At 44.1% G+C, this 19,487-nt stretch overlaps 1 protein-coding gene across 3 annotated transcripts in view; it reads left to right on the top strand.

The window, feature by feature from the left end:
* The window catches only part of rreb1a (ras responsive element binding protein 1a), a 108,935-nt gene extending 91,036 nt beyond the window's left edge, over positions 1 to 17,899 (top strand). For all 3 annotated transcript variants that reach the window (XM_028569064.1, XM_028569063.1, XM_028569065.1), the window contains exons 14-19: positions 1,120 to 1,311; positions 4,327 to 4,488; positions 6,283 to 6,447; positions 7,098 to 7,210; positions 9,136 to 9,883; positions 14,438 to 17,899. In XM_028569064.1, the coding sequence (XP_028424865.1) occupies positions 1,120 to 1,311; positions 4,327 to 4,488; positions 6,283 to 6,447; positions 7,098 to 7,210; positions 9,136 to 9,883; positions 14,438 to 15,159 (2,102 nt within the window). In that variant the 3' untranslated portion in view covers positions 15,160 to 17,899. The remainder of the gene's footprint in view (positions 1 to 1,119; positions 1,312 to 4,326; positions 4,489 to 6,282; positions 6,448 to 7,097; positions 7,211 to 9,135; positions 9,884 to 14,437) is intronic.
* The last annotated feature ends 1,588 nt before the right edge of the window (positions 17,900 to 19,487 follow it).

Genomic DNA, 19,487 nt, shown 5'->3' with positions numbered 1-19,487 from the left:
TACCTAGCTACTGAGCATGTAGTCCTTACCTAGCTACTGAGCATGTAGTCCTTACCTAGCTACTGAGCATGTAGTCCTTACCTAGCTACTGAGCATGTAGTCCTTACCTAGCTACTGAGCATGTAGTCCTTACCTAGCTAGCTCATGTAGTCCTTACCTAGCTACTGAGCATGTAGTCCTTACCTAGCTAGCTCATGTAGTCCTTACCTAGCTACTGAGCATGTGCGACTGACAACAAAGATGGTACAGCAGTGAGATGTCTCACTCTGTAACTAAAACAGAGACCTGAACACAGGGTGAAAAGAGGAGCTGCAGCAATGTGCAGTACAACAAAAAAGATGTTGTTTTTTGAAAATTAAACCACATAAACCTATTCTGGTACAACCTCAAAATACCAGTAGGAACCTGAAAAATAGCATAATATGGGCCCTTTAACGTGCACCTCCAAAGCCTGTGATTGGTCGACTGGTCCTGTGTGTTGATAGTGGGTGTTGGAAGCAGCCTGCTGTGGGGAGTAGCAACATGCTAGTTCACTGACATCAGCTCTGTAAATAAAGTCAAATATTTTGGTTCCAATGACAAGGCTTATCTGTTTGTAAAGGGTCTATATGTCAGGAACGTTTTGGAATTAGCACTTCAACCATCAAGCAGTACTTTGTGGGCAGTTGTGCTAAAGTTTGCTCGCTAACATAATAATAAACCGGCAGGCAGACACCTCGCACATATCCTCAGACTTATTGCCCCGCTAGCGTCGTGGCGGTGAAATGCAAAGTGACCCCGACGCAGAACTCTGAAAGGAGTTGACGCCAAATCATAAAACAGCCTTTAGTGTTACTTTAAGTGGAGAGTTCTGTCTCAGTCTGAAAAACAACACCTTTTCAACATATGGATTGTGAAATGTAGACATTTTGAGGACAGATGTTTTCCTTCCTCCACTATTGTGAAAGAAGACAAATAGCCCAAAATCTCTCAATTGAAACGTTCTGTTTTTGCCTGAAGTGTCTCCCCTGAATTGACTCATCATTTCAGCACTTATCCTTATTTTTAAGAGGTTTGTAACCAAATAATATCATTTATATAAGGAAAAACCAAATGACTCCAAACTGTCCGTGTAAACAGATGACAGAGCGGGAGGAGGGGAGGAGAAGGAGGGAGGATCGAGGGAGGAGGTGAAGCCGGCGACGGTGGGGCCTCAGTCCAAAGGGAAGAAGAACGCGTACTCCAACTCGGTCCAGAAGATGACCTGCCCCTTCTGCCCCCGAGTCTTCCCCTGGGCCAGCTCGCTGCAGAGACACATGCTGACACACACCGGTAATACACAACTTACCTACACACACACACACACACACACACACACACACACACACACACCGGTAATACACAACTTACCTACACACACACACACACACGGTAATACACAACTTACCTACACACACACACCGGTAATACACAACATACCTACAGACACACACACACACACACACACACACGGTAATACACAACTTACCTACACACACACACCGGTAATACACAACATACCTACACACACACACACACACACACCTACACACCGGTAATACACAACTTACCTACACACACACACACACACACGGTAATACACAACTTACCTACACACACACACACACACACACACACACACACACACACACACGGGTACACAACTTACCTACACACACACACACACACAGGGTACACAACACCTACACACACACACCGGTAATACACAACATACCTACACACACACACACACACACCTACACACCGGTAATACACAACTTACCTACACATACACACACACACACACACACACACACACACACACACACACACACACACACACCGGTAATACACAACTTACCTACACACACACACACACACCGGTAATACACAACTTACCTACACACACACACCGGTAATACACAACATACCTACACACACACACACACACACACACCTACACACCGGTAATACACAACTTACCTACACACACACACACACACACACACACGGTAATACACAACTTACCTACACACACACACCGGTAATACACAACATACCTACACACACACACACACACACACCTACACACACGGTAATACACAACACCTACACACACACACACACACACCGGTAATACACAACTTACCTACACACACACACACACACACACACACACACACACACACGGTAATACACAACACCTACACACACACACACACACCGGTAATACACAACTTACCTACACACACACACCGGTAATACACAACATACCTACACACACACACACACACCTACACACGGTAATACACAACATACCTACACACACACACACACACACACACACACACACACACACACACACACACACACACCGGTAATACACAACTTACCTACACACACACACACACACGGTAATACACAACTTACCTACACACACACACCGGTAATACACAACATACCTACACACACACACACACACACACACCTACACACCGGTAATACACAACATACCTACACACACACCGGTAATACACAACATACCTACACACACACCGGTAATACACAACATACCTACACACACACTGGTAATACACAACATACCTACACGCACACACACCTACACACCGGTAATACACAACATACCTACACACACACCGGTAATACACAACATACCTACACACACACCGGTAATACACAACATACCTACACACACACGGTAATACACAACATACCTACACACACACCGGTAATACACAACATACCTACACACACACTGGTAATACACAACATACCTACACACACACCGGTAATACACAACATACCTACACACACACTGGTAATACACAACATACCTACACGCACACACACCTACACACCGGTAATACACAACATACCTACACACACACACACCGGTAATACACAACTTACCCACACACACACACACACACACACACACACACACGGTAATACACAACTTACCCACACACAAACACACACACACACACACACACCGGTAATACACAACTTACCTACACACACACACACAGACAAAAAAATAATCTTAAAAAAAAAAGTTAACATGGATGGTTCCCTACAACGCTCTTCACAATTAACGTAGTAAATAATAATCAGTTCACTACTGTTATTGAATTTGGGTGTTTTATTTAATTTTATAGCATTTAAAAAAAGTGACAAAAAAAGTGCAGAAAAAAAAAATCTGAAAAATGTCCAAAAAAAAGTGACAAAAACGTTGGGGAAAGCGACAAAAAGTGTCGAAAAAGATGACCGAAATGTTGGAAAAAAAGTCTTAATTTAAAAGTTTTGACCCAGAAAAACCAAAAGTTGTTGACGGGAACTCGAGGGTTAAATAAAGCACCCGAGCACTTCTGTCACCACCGTCGTGTACTTCTGGGTGTCCACATCAGTTCTTTAATGACTTTACGGAGCTTCTTTTTTTTGGAAAACTTCATAAAATAAATAAATGAATAAAAACTTGAGGTAGGGCTGGGCGATATATCGATATTAATATCGATATATCGTGACAGGAGACTAGATATCGTCTTAGATTTTGGATATCGTAGTATCGTGATATGACATAAGTGTCTTTTCCTGGTTTTAAAGACTCCATTACAGTGAAGTGATGTACTTTTCTGAACTCACCAGACTATTCTAGCTGTTCTATTATTAATGATTATTTATCTAAAATCTAAGCGTGAAGATATTTCGCGAGAGCACCAACTGTCAACTCTAGAATATATCGTCGCAATATCGATATCGAGGTATTTGGTCAAGAATATCGTGATATCTGATTTTCTCTATATCGCCCAGCCCTATATCAGAAAATATGGGACGTAGAAATAAGCGCTGAAAATGTGTAGAAGAAAAATTTAACAATTTCAAACGTTGGAAAAAACTAAAACAAACTGAAAAAAAAGCCTCAAAAACGTCAAAGGTTGACGGGAAGACAACACAAGGGTTAATCAGAATTTATGTTTACATTTTATTGTTATTTGAACAGCTGAGCATTGAACCAGGTGAAGAAACCTGTTTATTTATTCATTTGATTTTGCAACTGTTCACTGAAATAGCCGGTTTCTATGAAAACTACATGTGACATGTCATATTTGGCTTTGACTTTGACTGAACATTTGCTCTCACTTTGCAGAAAAAAATATCGGGATACATATCGTATATCGATAATATATCGGGATATGACTTTCGTTCCATATCGCCCAGCCCTAACTTGAGTCCCAAAATGGAAAGAAATGTCTCCTCACCTCCGATCCTTTTTGTCTCCTCCTTCAGGCCAGAAACCCTTCCCCTGTCCGAAGTGCGACGCCTTTTTCTCCACCAAATCCAACTGTGAGCGCCACCTGCTGAGGAAGCACGGCGTGACCCACCGAACGCTGCGGCGAAACGGCGCCCTCGCCAAGAAAGACGGAGACGAAGGCTCCCAAGAGAGCGCAGGTCAGAAACAGAGCGTCTTTAGTAGGAAACAGCTAACTGGAGTTTAATGAGCACAGAGACAGGCACAGATCCAGCTTGTTCTGGGTCTAGTTTTACGTATAAACTTAAAGGGACAGGGGACGGGTAGCAGCTAGACGCATTTAGACACATATCATATACATACATGTAGACAAAAAATCTATATTAGTTTGAGTGCATGCGCTATTTAGAATATTTTCAGCCCTTCATTAGAGCTGGCAGTTTTTTTTTAACATTAATATGAGTTCCCCCCCAGCCTCCCTATGGTCCCCCAGTGGCTAGAAATGGTGATAGGTGTAAACCGAGCCCTGGGTATCCTGCTCTGCCTTTGAGAAAATGAAAGCTCAGATGGACCAATCAGGAATCTTCTCCTTATGAGGTCATAAGGAGCAAGGTTACCTCCCCTTTCTCTGCTTTGCCCGCCCAGAGAATTTGGCCCACCCATGAGAGAGAGAGAGACATCATGGCTTTCAAACGAGCAAAGTGGCAGTTGGTCAAAGCTGCTAAGGTCTATATAAAAGAGACTTCAGATACAGTATTAGGGGACCACTAAGGTCTATATAAAAGAGACTTCAGATACAGTATTAGGGGACCACTAAGGTCTATATAAAAGAGACTTCAGATACAGTATTAGGGGACCACTAAGGTCTATATAAAAGAGACTTCAGATACAGTATTAGGGGACCACTAAGGTCTATATAAAAGAGACTTCAGATACAGTATTAGGGGACCACTAAGGTCTATATAAAAGAGACTTCAGATACAGTATTAGGGGACCACTAAGGTCTATATAAAAGAGACTTCAGATACAGTATTAGGGGACCACTAAGGTCTATATAAAAGAGACTTCAGATACAGGGGACCACTAAGGTCTATATAAAAGAGACTTCAGATACAGTATTAGGGGACCACTAAGGTCTATATAAAAGAGACTTCAGATACAGTATTAGGGGACCACTAAGGTCTATATAAAAGAGACTTCAGATACAGTATTAGGGGACCACTAAGGTCTATATAAAAGAGACTTCAGATACAGTATTAGGGGACCACTAAGGTCTATATAAAAGAGACTTCAGATACAGGGGACCACTAAGGTCTATATAAAAGAGACTTCAGATACAGTATTAGGGGACCACTAAGGTCTATATAAAAGAGACTTCAGATACAGTATTAGGGGACCACTAAGGTCTATATAAAAGAGACTTCAGATACAGTATTAGGGGACCACTAAGGTCTATATAAAAGAGACTTCAGATACAGTATTAGGGGACCACTAAGGTCTATATAAAAGAGACTTCAGATACAGTATTAGGGGACCACTAAGGTCTATATAAAAGAGACTTCAGATACAGTATTAGGGGACCACTAAGGTCTATATAAAAGAGACTTCAGATACAGTATTAGGGGACCACTAAGGTCTATATAAAAGAGACTTCAGATACAGTATTAGGGGACCACTAAGGTCTATATAAAAGAGACTTCAGTACAGTATTAGGGGACCACTAAGGTCTATATAAAAGAGACTTCAGATACAGTATTAGGGGACCACTAAGGTCTATATAAAAGAGACTTCAGATACAGTATTAGGGGACCACTAAGGTCTATATAAAAGAGACTTCAGATACAGTATTAGGGGACCACTAAGGTCTATATAAAAGCATCCAAAAAGCAGCATACCATAGGACCTTTACCCCCTAGGTTGTCCTTTAACTGATGACCCTGATCTATATTCTATATTAGTCGTATTGATTGTGCTGATTGTGTTTGGTCCTGCAGAGAGTCAGTCCGAGACGGAGCAGACGGCGCCGGAAGCACAAGACCTCAGCGGCGCCAACACCTCCACCGACTCAGGCTCCGCCCCTACGTCGGAGAGCCCCGCCCCTTCAGACCACCAGGGGGCGGAGTCATCTCAGTCAAGCCCCTCCCACAGACCAAGCCCCGGTCAGTCATCCCAAACAAGACGATCAATCCATTAGTCAAATTATTCAAAGTTGATGGTTAATTGTGGTCATCAATTATCTCTTGAAGAAATCTTTCTGAATATTTTCAGGGGTTTTTAATTAGCATTTTTCTGACTCCTTATAGACTGAACAGTTAATCCCTTAATTGAGAAAATAATCAGCACATGATCATAAATGATAACGTACAGTATTGTAAATTGCAGCCGTAGATTCAAGTGTTGTTGTTTAAAGACTGCATAACAGAAGCTAAACTTAGGGTCAATTTACACATTTAGATTTAGTCTTCTGTTTAGTAGTTGTTGAGGTTGGACAATTTTTGGACCTTTGTTGGCCGGTAAATAAATATTTAGGCTTTGAAATAAGCTCTTAAAGGTCGTGTTTAGTTGTTCAATATCAAAAATCTGTGTTGCCCCGTTCACAAACGTGTCCTTTTTCATGAATATTTACCTCCACCATCAATTCCAAGTATTCCTATTGGCTTGAAATTTTACATTTGCGTTCGCAGGAATTGGGTTAGACGCTCCATATTCATGCTCCATGTTGATAGTTGTGTTGTCGAGCCATGCGTGTTTGTTTATTGTTGCCCAGTTTGCCGATGATATTGACGGGTGTTTGGGTTTTGTTCTGCAGGTTGCAGTCCGGCTGGCGGCTGTGCAGAGCAACAGGAGACCGAAACCACAGAGCAGCATTCAGAGCTGCAGGGGGGGCCAGAGACCAGAGCAGCACACAGCAACAGCACCAAGGTAACCTGAGCCTGTCTTCGCCATGGTTACACTCTGAGAAATCAGGTTACACAGGAGATTGGAGGGTGGGTGGGTGGGTGGGTAGGTAGGTACGTACGTACTCTTTGATATTAAAATACACAACAATATGTGTAAAAGACATAAAACGTTTGTTTAAAGATGCCCTGGGTTTGGATTCAATGTAAGGGATTCCCTCTGCCATTTTCAATTCATCTTCAACATTCGCAATTCATGTAAAAGACGTGAACTGCACTTTTCCCCTCGATGTAAACATCACTACACAGTTAATTAAGTAGGAGTCGTAGGTCTTGTAGGCATGGGATCTTTTACATGCTCACGTAAAAAACAAAGAAAAGCTACTTTTTCAGGAAGATACTAAAAAAAATGCACTAAGATCCAACACGTTTCAAAGTACAAAATGTAATGTCATTATAAGGAAAGACCAAAAAATAAATACCGAAATGTTAAGATTGCGATACCGGTGGGAGAACCGGTATTGCAATCGCAAGGTAGGTAGGTAGGTAGGTAGATACTTACTTGCGTACTTACTTTATTGATCCCCAAAGGGAAATTCAAGGTCCCAGTAGCTTAAAGACATCACACACAACATACACATACATCATAAACAGGATGATAAAATAACAAATCCTCTTGAATAATATGGACAATAAAATAAAAGTAAATAAATAAAAAATCAGATTCAGATTCTTAAGCACACTATAACCCTGTATGTGACATTTTTTCGTCGACCTTATTTGATACTTTAGTTTGATTTTAAAGGAAAAGGATATGAAGGCAATTCTGTGTCATAAGTCTGCAAACATTCAAACCAATCTGATTTTGATATCTCATTGAACAATTGCGATAATGTTGAATATCGCGCTAACACTATTACGTTGCAATAAATAAACTGATATTAAAGTGTTCTCAGTTTCTGCTGCTTTCAGTATTTTCTGCTAAAATACAACAACGTGCTTGTTGAATATAAAACAAATGCAAGGAAATCATTTCCATCATTCTTTTATTGGACCACTTCAAATTGAATATGAATAAAAAAATTACATTTTAAAGTGCAGTTTTCTACTCTATAATTTGAATCTCTTTCGCGATGTGTCTCAGCCTCTAGCAGAGTGTTTATAGCACTACTTGATATCACGATGATGATAAAAACATGAATATATTGTGCGGCCCTAATCTAACATCCACTCAGTAGGGCTGCTCCCTCTTAGTCGATTAGTCGACTAATTGGTTGTTTTGGTCTCAGTCAACTTAGATTTCTTTAGTCCATTAGTCCTGTTTGATGCTTTTTCTTCATGCTGAATGTAGGGCTGGGAAAAAAATCGATTGGATTTAAAAATCGAGTTGGTAGGTCAAATCGATTCATATTTTCAAAAAATCGATTTCTTTTCAATCCAAATACAGTATAAATAATTTGGATGTTTAACAATCTTTGTTGCACACTGCACAGTGACTTTTCACTTAGAGAAAGGGTTTGCCTTTGCAATTTTGTTTATGTTGATGCACTTTAATTAAATACAATAAATATATATATATTTTTAAAATATATTTACAGTTAGAGAAAGGGAGTTATTTTTTTGGAAACAAATTTTGTTTATGTTGAATGACTTTTAATTAAATACAAACAGTTCGCAGTTATTTTTTAGGGAAACAAATCGCCCAGCTCTAGCTGAATGACTTATTTCCAAGAAACGTACGAGCACATCTCTGGTAAACACAAGAATTAAAGAGGTGCTTTTAACACAACTCTTTGTGGAGAAACTCAGATTTACAGACCTGTCGATTAAATCAACTAATCGATCAGTCGGTACAGCTGAACGAGTGATAGTCGACTAATAATTTCTTCAATCGAGCACAGCCCTAACCACTCCGCGGTGATTTTAACCTTCTCGACTTTCTCCTCCCAGGTTGAGAGCGCAGACGACGACGACTGCCACAGCAACAAAAGCCTGGACCTCAACTTCGGCAAAAAGCTGATCGACTTCAAGCTCTCGGCATCCTCGGGCCCCGCTCAGGAAGAACAGCCCGCGTCCTCTTCCTCGTCCTCCTCTTCCTCATCGTCCTCGACCTCTGCTCCGCATGCGGCGACGGAGAGCCCGGAGAAGGAGAAACGCGCTGGAAACTCCTCCTCCTCCTCCGGCAGCGCGGCGGCGGCGGCCAAGCAGCAGCCCGAGTACAAGCACGTGTGCCGAGTGTGCAAGAAGAGCTTCCGTTACGCCACCACGCTCGCTCGCCACGAGCGGGCGCACCTCTCCGAGGAGACGCCCGCGGCGCCGGCGGCCGAGGAGGAGAACCCGCCCGCGAAAGACGAGGCGGGTTCTGAGAGGGCCGCCGCCAAGCCGACAGACGACGACGACGACGAAGAGGAGGAGGAGGAGGAGGAGAAAGAGATGGAGATGGAGGCAGAGGAAGCAGACAGGAAGGGGCCGGAGAGCGAAGGAGGAGACAGCGGAGAGGAGGAGGAGGAGGAGGAGGAGGAGGAGGAAGAGAAGGAGAAGGAGGAGAGGAGCGACGAGGAGGCGTCGGAACCAAAGAGTTCGGAGGGAGGAGAGGCCTCGGGGAGACGAGTGGACAAGAGGAAGAAGATCTGCAACGTCTGCGGGAAAAGATTCTGGTCCCTGCAGGACCTGACCCGACACATGAGGTCCCACACAGGTAGGGGACCGAGGGAGCTCTCGGATTCAGAATCACATTTATTGGCCAAGTAGACTCACGTACACGAGGAATTAGTCCAATCCAATCCACTTTATTTCTATAGCACATTTTACAAACGCAAAGTTTCAAAAGTGCTGCACAGAAGACTCAGAACATGCAAACAATTCATAAAAAAAAAAAATATATATATATATATATATATATATATATATATATATATATATATATATATATATATATATATATATATATATAGAATAAAAGAAAGAATAAACACCATAGTGGTCCACATAACTCACACAGAATTAAAAGCCAAAGAATAAAAGTGTTTCCAAAGTGCTGCACAGAAGACTCAGAACATACAAACAATTCATAAAAAAAAAAGAATATATATATATATATATAAAGAATAAAAGAAAGAATAAACACCATAGTGGTCCACATAACTCACACAGAATTAAAAGCCAAAGAATAAAAGTGTGTCTTTAGACGTGCCTTAAAACACTCAACTGTAGGGCCAAGTTGGACACGGAGAGGCAGGCCATTCCAGAGTTTAGGTCCAACCACAGAAAAGGCCCTGTCCCCCCGAGTCTTAAGTCTTGACTTGGGGACCATAAACTGGAGCTGGCCCTCTGACCTCAGTGTCCACGCTGGCGTATAAATTTGGATGATGTCCAAAATATATGTTGGGGCCAGTCCATTCACAGCTTTAAAAACAAACAATAAAATCTTGATCTTAATTAGACTTGGCTAGGTGTTAACTCTCTATACAATCAGAGCCGGACTTAACCGGACATAAGCGGACTAAGGGGCTGCTTAGGGCCCCGTGGCTACCACAGGGCCCCCAAGAGCACTTGAAATGTCCCACAATAGAGCTCATAACAGAGCCGGTCTATTTAAAGATAGCGTTGCTGCTAATAGGTCTCACATTATAGTCTTCAAATGCGTATTTGTACATTATGAGTGCTTAAAGTAATATTTACAATACACAAAAGTTGGTTAAGTGCCAAGTGCAGTGGCAGCATGTTACAATGTGGAGAGTCCCCCAAACCAAATCCTGATTAGGGCCCCCCAAAAGTCAAGGGCCAGCCCTGTATACAATCAACAAATAGACATGTAGAAGTAAACATTCAGTAAACAAATGGTAATATAGACACATACTGTACAATAGAGACCGCAATATACATATAGGCACATATCAACATAAGATACAAAAAATACAAATAAGACATAATATCGAGACGTATATCACATTATCCGATAACCTAGGTACTGTCAGGGCACGCTCTCATACTCTGCTTCTGACTGGCTAGTAGTCCTTACCTAGGTACTGTCAGCGCACGCGCTCATACTCTGCTTCTGACTGGCTAGTAGTCCTTACCTAGGTACTGTCAGGGCACGCACTCATACTCTGCTTCTGACTGGCTAGTAGTCCTTACCTAGGTACTGTCAGGACACGCCCTCATACTCTGCTTCTGACTGGCTAGTAGTCCTTACCTAGGTACTGTCAGGGCACGCGCTCATACTCTGCTTCTGACTGGCTAGTAGTCCTTACCTAGGTACTGTCAGGGTACACCCTCATACTCTGCTTCTGACTGGCTAGTAGTCCTTACCTAGGTACTGTCAGGGTACACCCTCATACTCTGCTTCTGACTGGCTAGTAGTCCTTACCTAGGTACTGTCAGGACACGCCCTCATACTCTGCTTCTGACTGGCTAGTAGTCCTTACCTAGGTACTGTAAGGGCCCTCATACTCTGCTTCTGACTGGCTAGTAGTCCTTACCTAGGTACTGTCAGGACACGCCCTCATACTCTGCTTCTGACTGGCTAGTAGTCCTTACCTAGGTACTGTCAGGGCACGCACTCATACTCGGCTTCTGACTGGCTAGTAGTCCTTACCTAGGTACTGTCAGGGTACACCCTCATACTCTGCTTCTGACTGGCTAGTAGTCCTTACCTAGGTACTGTCAGGGCACGCCCTCATACTCTGCTTCTGACTGGCTAGTAGTCCTTACCTAGGTACTGTAAGGGGCCCTCATACTCTGCTTCTGACTGGCTAGTAGTCCTTACCTAGGTACTGTCAGGACACGCCCTCATACTCTGCTTCTGACTGGCTAGTAGTCCTTACCTAGGTACTGTCAGGGCACGCACTCATACTCTGCTTCTGACTGGCTAGTAGTCCTTACCTAGGTACTGTCAGGGTACACCCTCATACTCTGCTTCTGACTGGCTAGTAGTCCTTACCTAGGTACTGTCAGGGCACGCCCTCATACTCTGCTTCTGACTGGCTAGTAGTCCTTACCTAGGTACTGACGGGGCACACCCTCATACTCTGCTTCTGACTGGCTAGTAGTCCTTACCTAGCTACTGTCAGGGCCCTCATACTCTGCTTCTGACTGGCTAGTAGTCCTTACCTAGGTACTGTCAGGACACGCCCTCATACTCTGCTTCTGACTGGCTAGTAGTCCTTACCTAGGTACTGTCAGGGTACACCCTCATACTCTGCTTCTGACTGGCTAGTAGTCCTTACCTAGGTACTGTCAGGGCCCTCATACTCTGCTTCTGACTGGCTAGTAGTCCTTACCTAGGTACTGTCAGGGCACGCCCTCATACTCTGCTTCTGACTGGCTAGTAGTCCTTACCTAGGTACTGTCAGGGCCCTCATACTCTGCTTCTGACTGGCTAGTAGTCCTTACCTAGGTACTGTCAGGACACGCCCTCATACTCTGCTTCTGACTGGCTAGTAGTCCTTACCTAGGTACTGTCAGGACACGCCCTCATACTCTGCTTCTGACTGGCTAGTAGTCCTTACCTAGGTACTGTCAGGGCCCTCATACTCTGCTTCTGACTGGCTAGTAGTCCTTACCTAGGTACTGTCAGGGCACGCACTCATACTCTGCTTCTGACTGGCTAGTAGTCCTTACCTAGGTACTGTCAGGGTACACCCTCATACTCTGCTTCTGACTGGCTAGTAGTCCTTACCTAGGTACTGTCAGGACACGCCCTCATACTCTGCTTCTGACTGGCTAGTAGTCCTTACCTAGGTACTGTCAGGGTACACCCTCATACTCTGCTTCTGACTGGCTAGTAGTCCTTACCTAGGTACTGTCAGGGTACACCCTCATACTCTGCTTCTGACTGGCTAGTAGTCCTTACCTAGGTACTGTCAGGACACGCCCTCATACTCTGCTTCTGACTGGCTAGTAGTCCTTACCTAGGTACTGTAAGGGCCCTCATACTCTGCTTCTGACTGCCTAGTAGTCCTTACCTAGGTACTGTCAGGACACGCCCTCATACTCTGCTTCTGACTGGCTAGTAGTCCTTACCTAGGTACTGTCAGGGCACGCACTCATACTCGGCTTCTGACTGGCTAGTAGTCCTTACCTAGGTACTGTCAGGGTACACCCTCATACTCTGCTTCTGACTGGCTAGTAGTCCTTACCTAGGTACTGTCAGGACACGCCCTCATACTCTGCTTCTGACTGGCTAGTAGTCCTTACCTAGGTACTGTCAGGGTACACCCTCATACTCTGCTTCTGACTGGCTAGTAGTCCTTACCTAGGTACTGTCAGGGCCCTCATACTCTGCTTCTGACTGGCTAGTAGTCCTTACCTAGGTACTGTCAGGACACGCCCTCATACTCTGCTTCTGACTGGCTAGTAGTCCTTACCTAGGTACTGTCAGGGTACACCCTCATACTCTGCTTCTGACTGGCTAGTAGTCCTTACCTAGGTACTGTCAGGGCCCTCATACTCTGCTTCTGACTGGCTAGTAGTCCTTACCTAGGTACTGTCAGGACACGCCCTCATACTCTGCTTCTGACTGGCTAGTAGTCCTTACCTAGGTACTGTCAGGGCACGCCCTCATACTCTGCTTCTGACTGGCTAGTAGTCCTTACCTAGGTACTGTCAGGGCCCTCATACTCTGCTTCTGACTGGCTAGTAGTCCTTACCTAGGTACTGTCAGGGTACACCCTCATACTCTGCTTCTGACTGGCTAGTAGTCCTTACCTAGGTACTGTCAGGGCCCTCATACTCTGCTTCTGACTGGCTAGTAGTCCTTACCTAGGTACTGTCAGGGCACGCACTCATACTCTGCTTCTGACTGGCTAGTAGTCCTTACCTAGGTACTGTCAGGACACGCCCTCATACTCTGCTTCTGACTGGCTAGTAGTCCTTACCTAGGTACTGTCAGGGCCCTCATACTCTGCTTCTGACTGGCTAGTAGTCCTTACCTAGGTACTGTCAGGGTTTTTTATTCCTCTTATTTGTTGACACACACACAATGCTAATTTCTGTATTTATATTTCCCTGCATGTCTGTGTTATTCGATAATAATGTGTAGCCTCATGCAGTGTTTCCGTGTGTGTGTGTGTGTGTGTGTGTGTGTGTGTGTGTGTGTGTGTGTGTGTGTGTGTGTGTGTGTGTGTGTGTGTGTGTGTGTGTCTGTGTGTCTGTGTGTCTGTGTGTGTGTGTGTGTGTGTGTGTGTGTGTGTGTGTGGAGGATCTACTTTCTGTGTATAAATCCCTCCTCCCTCCCTCTGTGCCCGTCCAGGCGAGCGGCCCTACCAGTGTCAGACGTGCGAGCGGACCTTCACCCTGAAGCACAGCCTGGTCCGCCACCAGCGGATCCACCTCAAGCCCCGCGGAGCCGCCAACGACGACGCCGCCAGCGAGGACGGAGACTCCTGCGCCCACACGCCGCCCTCCACCTGCCCGCCCTCGGAGAACGAGAGCGAGTGCGGCAGCAGCGTGGCCGTCGCCGCCGCCGCCGCCGCCGCCGGGGGCAAAGAGCTGGAGGAGGAGGAGGAGGAGGAAGAGGAGGAGGAGGAGGAGCAGCAGGATGAGGTAAAAGTGGAGGGTGAGGAGGCAGAATCCACCACGCCGGAGGAAGAAAGCGCAGCGAAACGAGCCGAGTCTGGCGCGGACTGGGAAGCCCCGACGAAAGACGGGAAGTCTGAACTTTGTGCCGCGACGCAACAACAACAACAACAACAACAACAAGAAGCCTCCAACGGCCTCGACGGGACCCCCAGCCAACAAGCTACTGACACAAAGAAAACTACTAGCGGCGACGACGACAACGTGAAATCGACGCCAGACTCAGACCTCTCCAAAGACCCCTCCTCTCCCTCGTCCTCCAGCGCTGTGCCGGGCGAGTCCGTGGCAGCTGCCCCAGCAGAGGGCTTCATCCAGGGGCTGCTGGAGATCCACGCCAAGCCGCCTCTGGAGCACATCCTGCCCAACGGAGAGCCTCCTCTGGTCGGGGTAGACTGAGGGAAACTCTCCTCCCTCCTCCCCCAGGCTGTTGCTGAACCAACATCACCACAGTGCCATACCACGGAAATAGACGCTACACCATTGATGAAGATGATGATGCAAAAACCAGCCCGGGAAAAAAAAACAACCTTTTTTTGATAGAAAGACGAAAACCTCGTTTTCTTGAAGTGCCTTACTACTAGTCATACTTCTAAGAGATGTTTTTTGCTATATCTTTATCTGCATTATTACAGAAGATGGATCTAATTTTTATAGCTTTTTATGATAACAATGATTTGCATTACTTTTTTTTTTTTTGTGCGGGGAATCTATATTTCAGCAATAATAAAAAAAAAAAAAGAATAAAGTTATGATTTATTATCGTTCTAGATTCTGTTTGAGAATTGATGATCAACTTAGGAGAACGCAGAGGGCCGGACAGAGACTCAGATGGACTGTCTGGTATCTGCGTTTTATTCTTCTTTATTTAAATCACAGCTCGGCTCCGGGCCACACAACAAGAGGACTGAACTATCCGATTTTTAACATTTCAACCAACTTTGGGTTTTAGAGCGGGCTAGTCAGGGTGGGGGAACTTTTCGTGTCTGCCAGCCACAGCGACTTTCCAAAATTCACCAGTCACTTCTCCGGCTTGACCGGCTGTTTAAATATCGTTTGGCTGAAATAAAACTCTGAGAGAGGTGAGGAGGGGGATGGGGTGGCTGTAAAGCTGCCAAAGTGGCCCCTTGAACCCAGTTTCACCTCGAGAAAGCGTGACTTCCACAGGTGGCTTTGTGTTCGTCTCTTAACGGTGCAACGGCGGAAGATTTTTGAAACTGGAAAACACAAGAAAGGGCGGGCACTCGTCCTTTCGGGCTCGCTTCCGCACCAATCCTCGTCTCGCGGCTGGCTCACGAAAACGCACGAAAACATTGACGAACTTGTCAAAGTCGCATCCGATTTCTGTGTGAGAAAGAACTCCTGAAAGGGCAGATATAGTGTTGATCAGTTTGTGTTCTACATGTTTTTTTTTTTTTTTTTTTCACACTATTGATCCCTTTTATCCCTCAAAGCCACCCTGTGAGTTGGTTTGTGTGTTAATAATTTCTCATTCACAATCATTCTCAGTTGATTCCATGTGTGTACAGAGAGTTGAACATGTGGCACGTGATGCTAGAGTATTTTTTTTTTTTTTTTGGGGGCGTGTGTGCGATTATCAGTGACATTTAGGTGTAGGGAGGGGAATTCTTGTTTTGTGGATTTTTTTATAACTGAACAAATCAATTTTTCTTGTGTGTGTGCGTGCGTGTGTGCGAATGTGTGTGACTCCTTCCTGTCTCTCATCATCGCCCCCCCCCAGTGTTCATTTAAGGTCTATTACAGGGCCTCCAGTGTGCTAACGTATATCGCCGCTAACGCGTTACCCAGGTTCAGTATACCTCAACTTCTGCTTCTTAACTGCAACCATTAAAACAACAGATGAGCAGCTCTGTAGGCAACCCTTTAAATCGTGTCTTCCTAAACAGGGCTATCAAGGGGCTAATTAGTTGCTAGCCAGGTTTCCACTGTGGGCCAAATCAGAGCTAGCCAGGGCTAAATCATCGGCGTGGCTTCAAACACAAGCTAGCAAAGGCTAACTTAAGTAAGTCGTTACTGGCGTGGCTTCCGCAAAGGCCCAAACTAACCAAGCAGCTAACCAATGCTAACTCTCTATCCGCAACACTGTAATGGACCGCAAAGTCATTACTACGCACAGGAATATTAGCCTGTGATAGCTTAACAGACATCAGCGACAGAGTCAAACAAAAGCTAACTAGGGCTTACTGACTAAACCAGACAAAGTTAACCCAGCTACCAATGCCTTAATTTGCTTAATGTCTCTCGTACGCGTTATTATGGGTCCCACGTAACTTCTAGGTAAGTCCGGTTGGTTGGGGCGTGGGTTCCATAATAACGCGTCTCGTACGGCCAGTTAGCCCTAGCTGGCGCTTATCATTACCCTTAGCTTCATGCAGGGGACCCGCTAGGTTTAAAACACATGCTAGCTATGGCTAGCTGAGCAGACACCTTAACCAAGCTAACAATGGATTAGCTCAGTTAGCTTGTTTGCTATGGTCAGTTAGCTCTAGCTATCTTTAACCTTTTTTCCTGAGATTCGTTTAGTGGTGTCTAAGACTTCAACCACAGGGTAGAAACACATGCTAGCTGTGGCTAACTGACCAGACCAGACATCGCTAAGTTGGTTAACGGCATTTTGAGCTAATAGCAGGTCTAGCTAGTCTCCTTCCAGTATTATCTTAGTATCTTGAGTTGGTCCTGGAGCGCTTTGGTACCGTTTGTCTTTATTTAGCCCGGTCTTCTCCTATGTGAAAAGCACTTTGAGGACAAACTGAATTTGGCGGTAGAGACAATCAGTTATTTCCCTGATTTTTTTTTTACGGTAAACCCCTCTGTTGAATCTCAGTAGATTTCTAGAAGGAGCTAGATGACGGGATGGATGGATGGATGGATTGATGGATGGAGGGAGGGTAGGATGGATGGATGGATGGGTAGGTTGTGGGGGTGGGGGTGTGTTCCTGAACTGTATTACCCTGCTGCACACACAAACAAACACAAAGGGCTAATTCCACCCCCTCGCACCAACCCAACCGGACATTTCCACAACAGAAAACAGGCGGTGAAGTTCTGGTCACTTATTGATCCTTATATATATATATATATATATATATATATCACAACCAGAGGGGACGGGTAGTGTGTGTGTGTGTGTGTGTGTGTGTGTGTGTGTGTGTGTGTGTGTGTGTGGTGTGTGTGCATTGTCTTTGTCGTGTGAAGATGAATATAGCTAATTTTTCTTCTTGTACATTTACGTTTCTGTTTTTTTTTTTTTTTAAATATATATATATATATATCAACCAACCTCATAATCAAAAACGAATCGAACCTCAGTGGCTCATAACGGAACTGTAAAGCAGCGACGGGCGGACATTTAGTCGGTCCAAATGAAAATATTGAACAACCACAAGTGGACTGACTGACTGACTGGACGCTGCTGTGAACTGGCACTAACAACTTTCCAAAACTACTACTACTACTTCTACTACTAGTACTACTACAGTGGAATATCACGACACAATCAAGAGAAGAGAGCGAGAGAGTTTCCCACGGGGTTTTTTTTTTTTTTTTTTTTTTTTTTTGTTAGTGGTCAGGACTCCAAACGTATGGAGTCCCAGCTCTTAGCAGGAGTGTGTTTTGAAGTACAATTTCACTTTGAAGAAATCAATGCAGAATAAAATATAATTTTCTCCAAATATATAGAGCGCTGTTAACTGTGTTGTGGCTCTTCAGTCCAGTCCGAATGTACCCTGCAAAGTGTAAAAGTTAGGGAGGAGCTGAAAATGAAATAGATTTTTTTTTTAATGCATGACGAGCATCTCTGTAATGAAAATGCTTTCAGGGGTTTCATGTTTGCAGTTTCACGGTGATAAGAACGCTATAGAGTTTGGTCTGAATTGAAAATGGTTTTCTGTCAACTTACTAGCAACCCCCCAAACCCAAAATGTCCTCACAACTCACTGTGTGTAGTTTTCAGCAGCAAAGGATTGAGTTCCAAAACATGGAAATATTCAGGATGTCTACCTTTTTTAAAAAAAATAAATAAATAAATAAAAATAAAAGTTTTTAACAGTTTTAGTGCCTTGTAAAATAGTTGATGCAAGAAGCTTGGTAATGTAAATTAGAGACTACTTGGCAGAATAGTCAGTTACAATCGTTGTGACTTAACAGTCTGACCTGAAGTAGCTAACGTGCTAACTGTCATTTATTAATTTGGAAGCTAACGGGACGATAAGTTGTCTTAAGGGCTGTCCTCAACTAAAGAAACTCTTACATTGTCGCCTTACACTCAGACGTTTTGGGCGAATTGTTGATTAAATCGACACATCTGGAAAAAAATGGGAATTTTTTTTTTTAAAAAAGATGCAAAAGCGCAGCTTTAAATCTTGTTTACCAGAGATTTTCTCTCACGTTTATTGGAAATAAGTCATTGATCGTGAAAACAACCTAAAACGTGACTAAGCGACTACGCTCTCATGTTCACACAACTTACTTCAGAAAGGTTTTCGTACCATTAAATCCTGATGGCGTTTTTGCGGAGCAGTTTATACTCGACATGAGGAGGGTTTTAAAAAAAAAATACAACTAAGTTATGCTACTCGACATGGCTAATTACTGTCGAAATGGCGTCTATTGCTCAGTGCTCATTTAATTTTCCTTTTTATTCAAGCAGTTTAAAGTCTCGCTGCATGTCAAATGTCCACCAAAGTTGAACGAATTAACTCGAGCGA

The sequence above is a fragment of the Perca flavescens genome, chromosome 22, assembly GCF_004354835.1.
Source record: "Perca flavescens isolate YP-PL-M2 chromosome 22, PFLA_1.0, whole genome shotgun sequence".
Lineage (NCBI taxonomy): Eukaryota > Metazoa > Chordata > Actinopteri > Perciformes > Percidae > Perca > Perca flavescens.
This window is presented reverse-complemented; position numbering and strand designations above follow the sequence as displayed.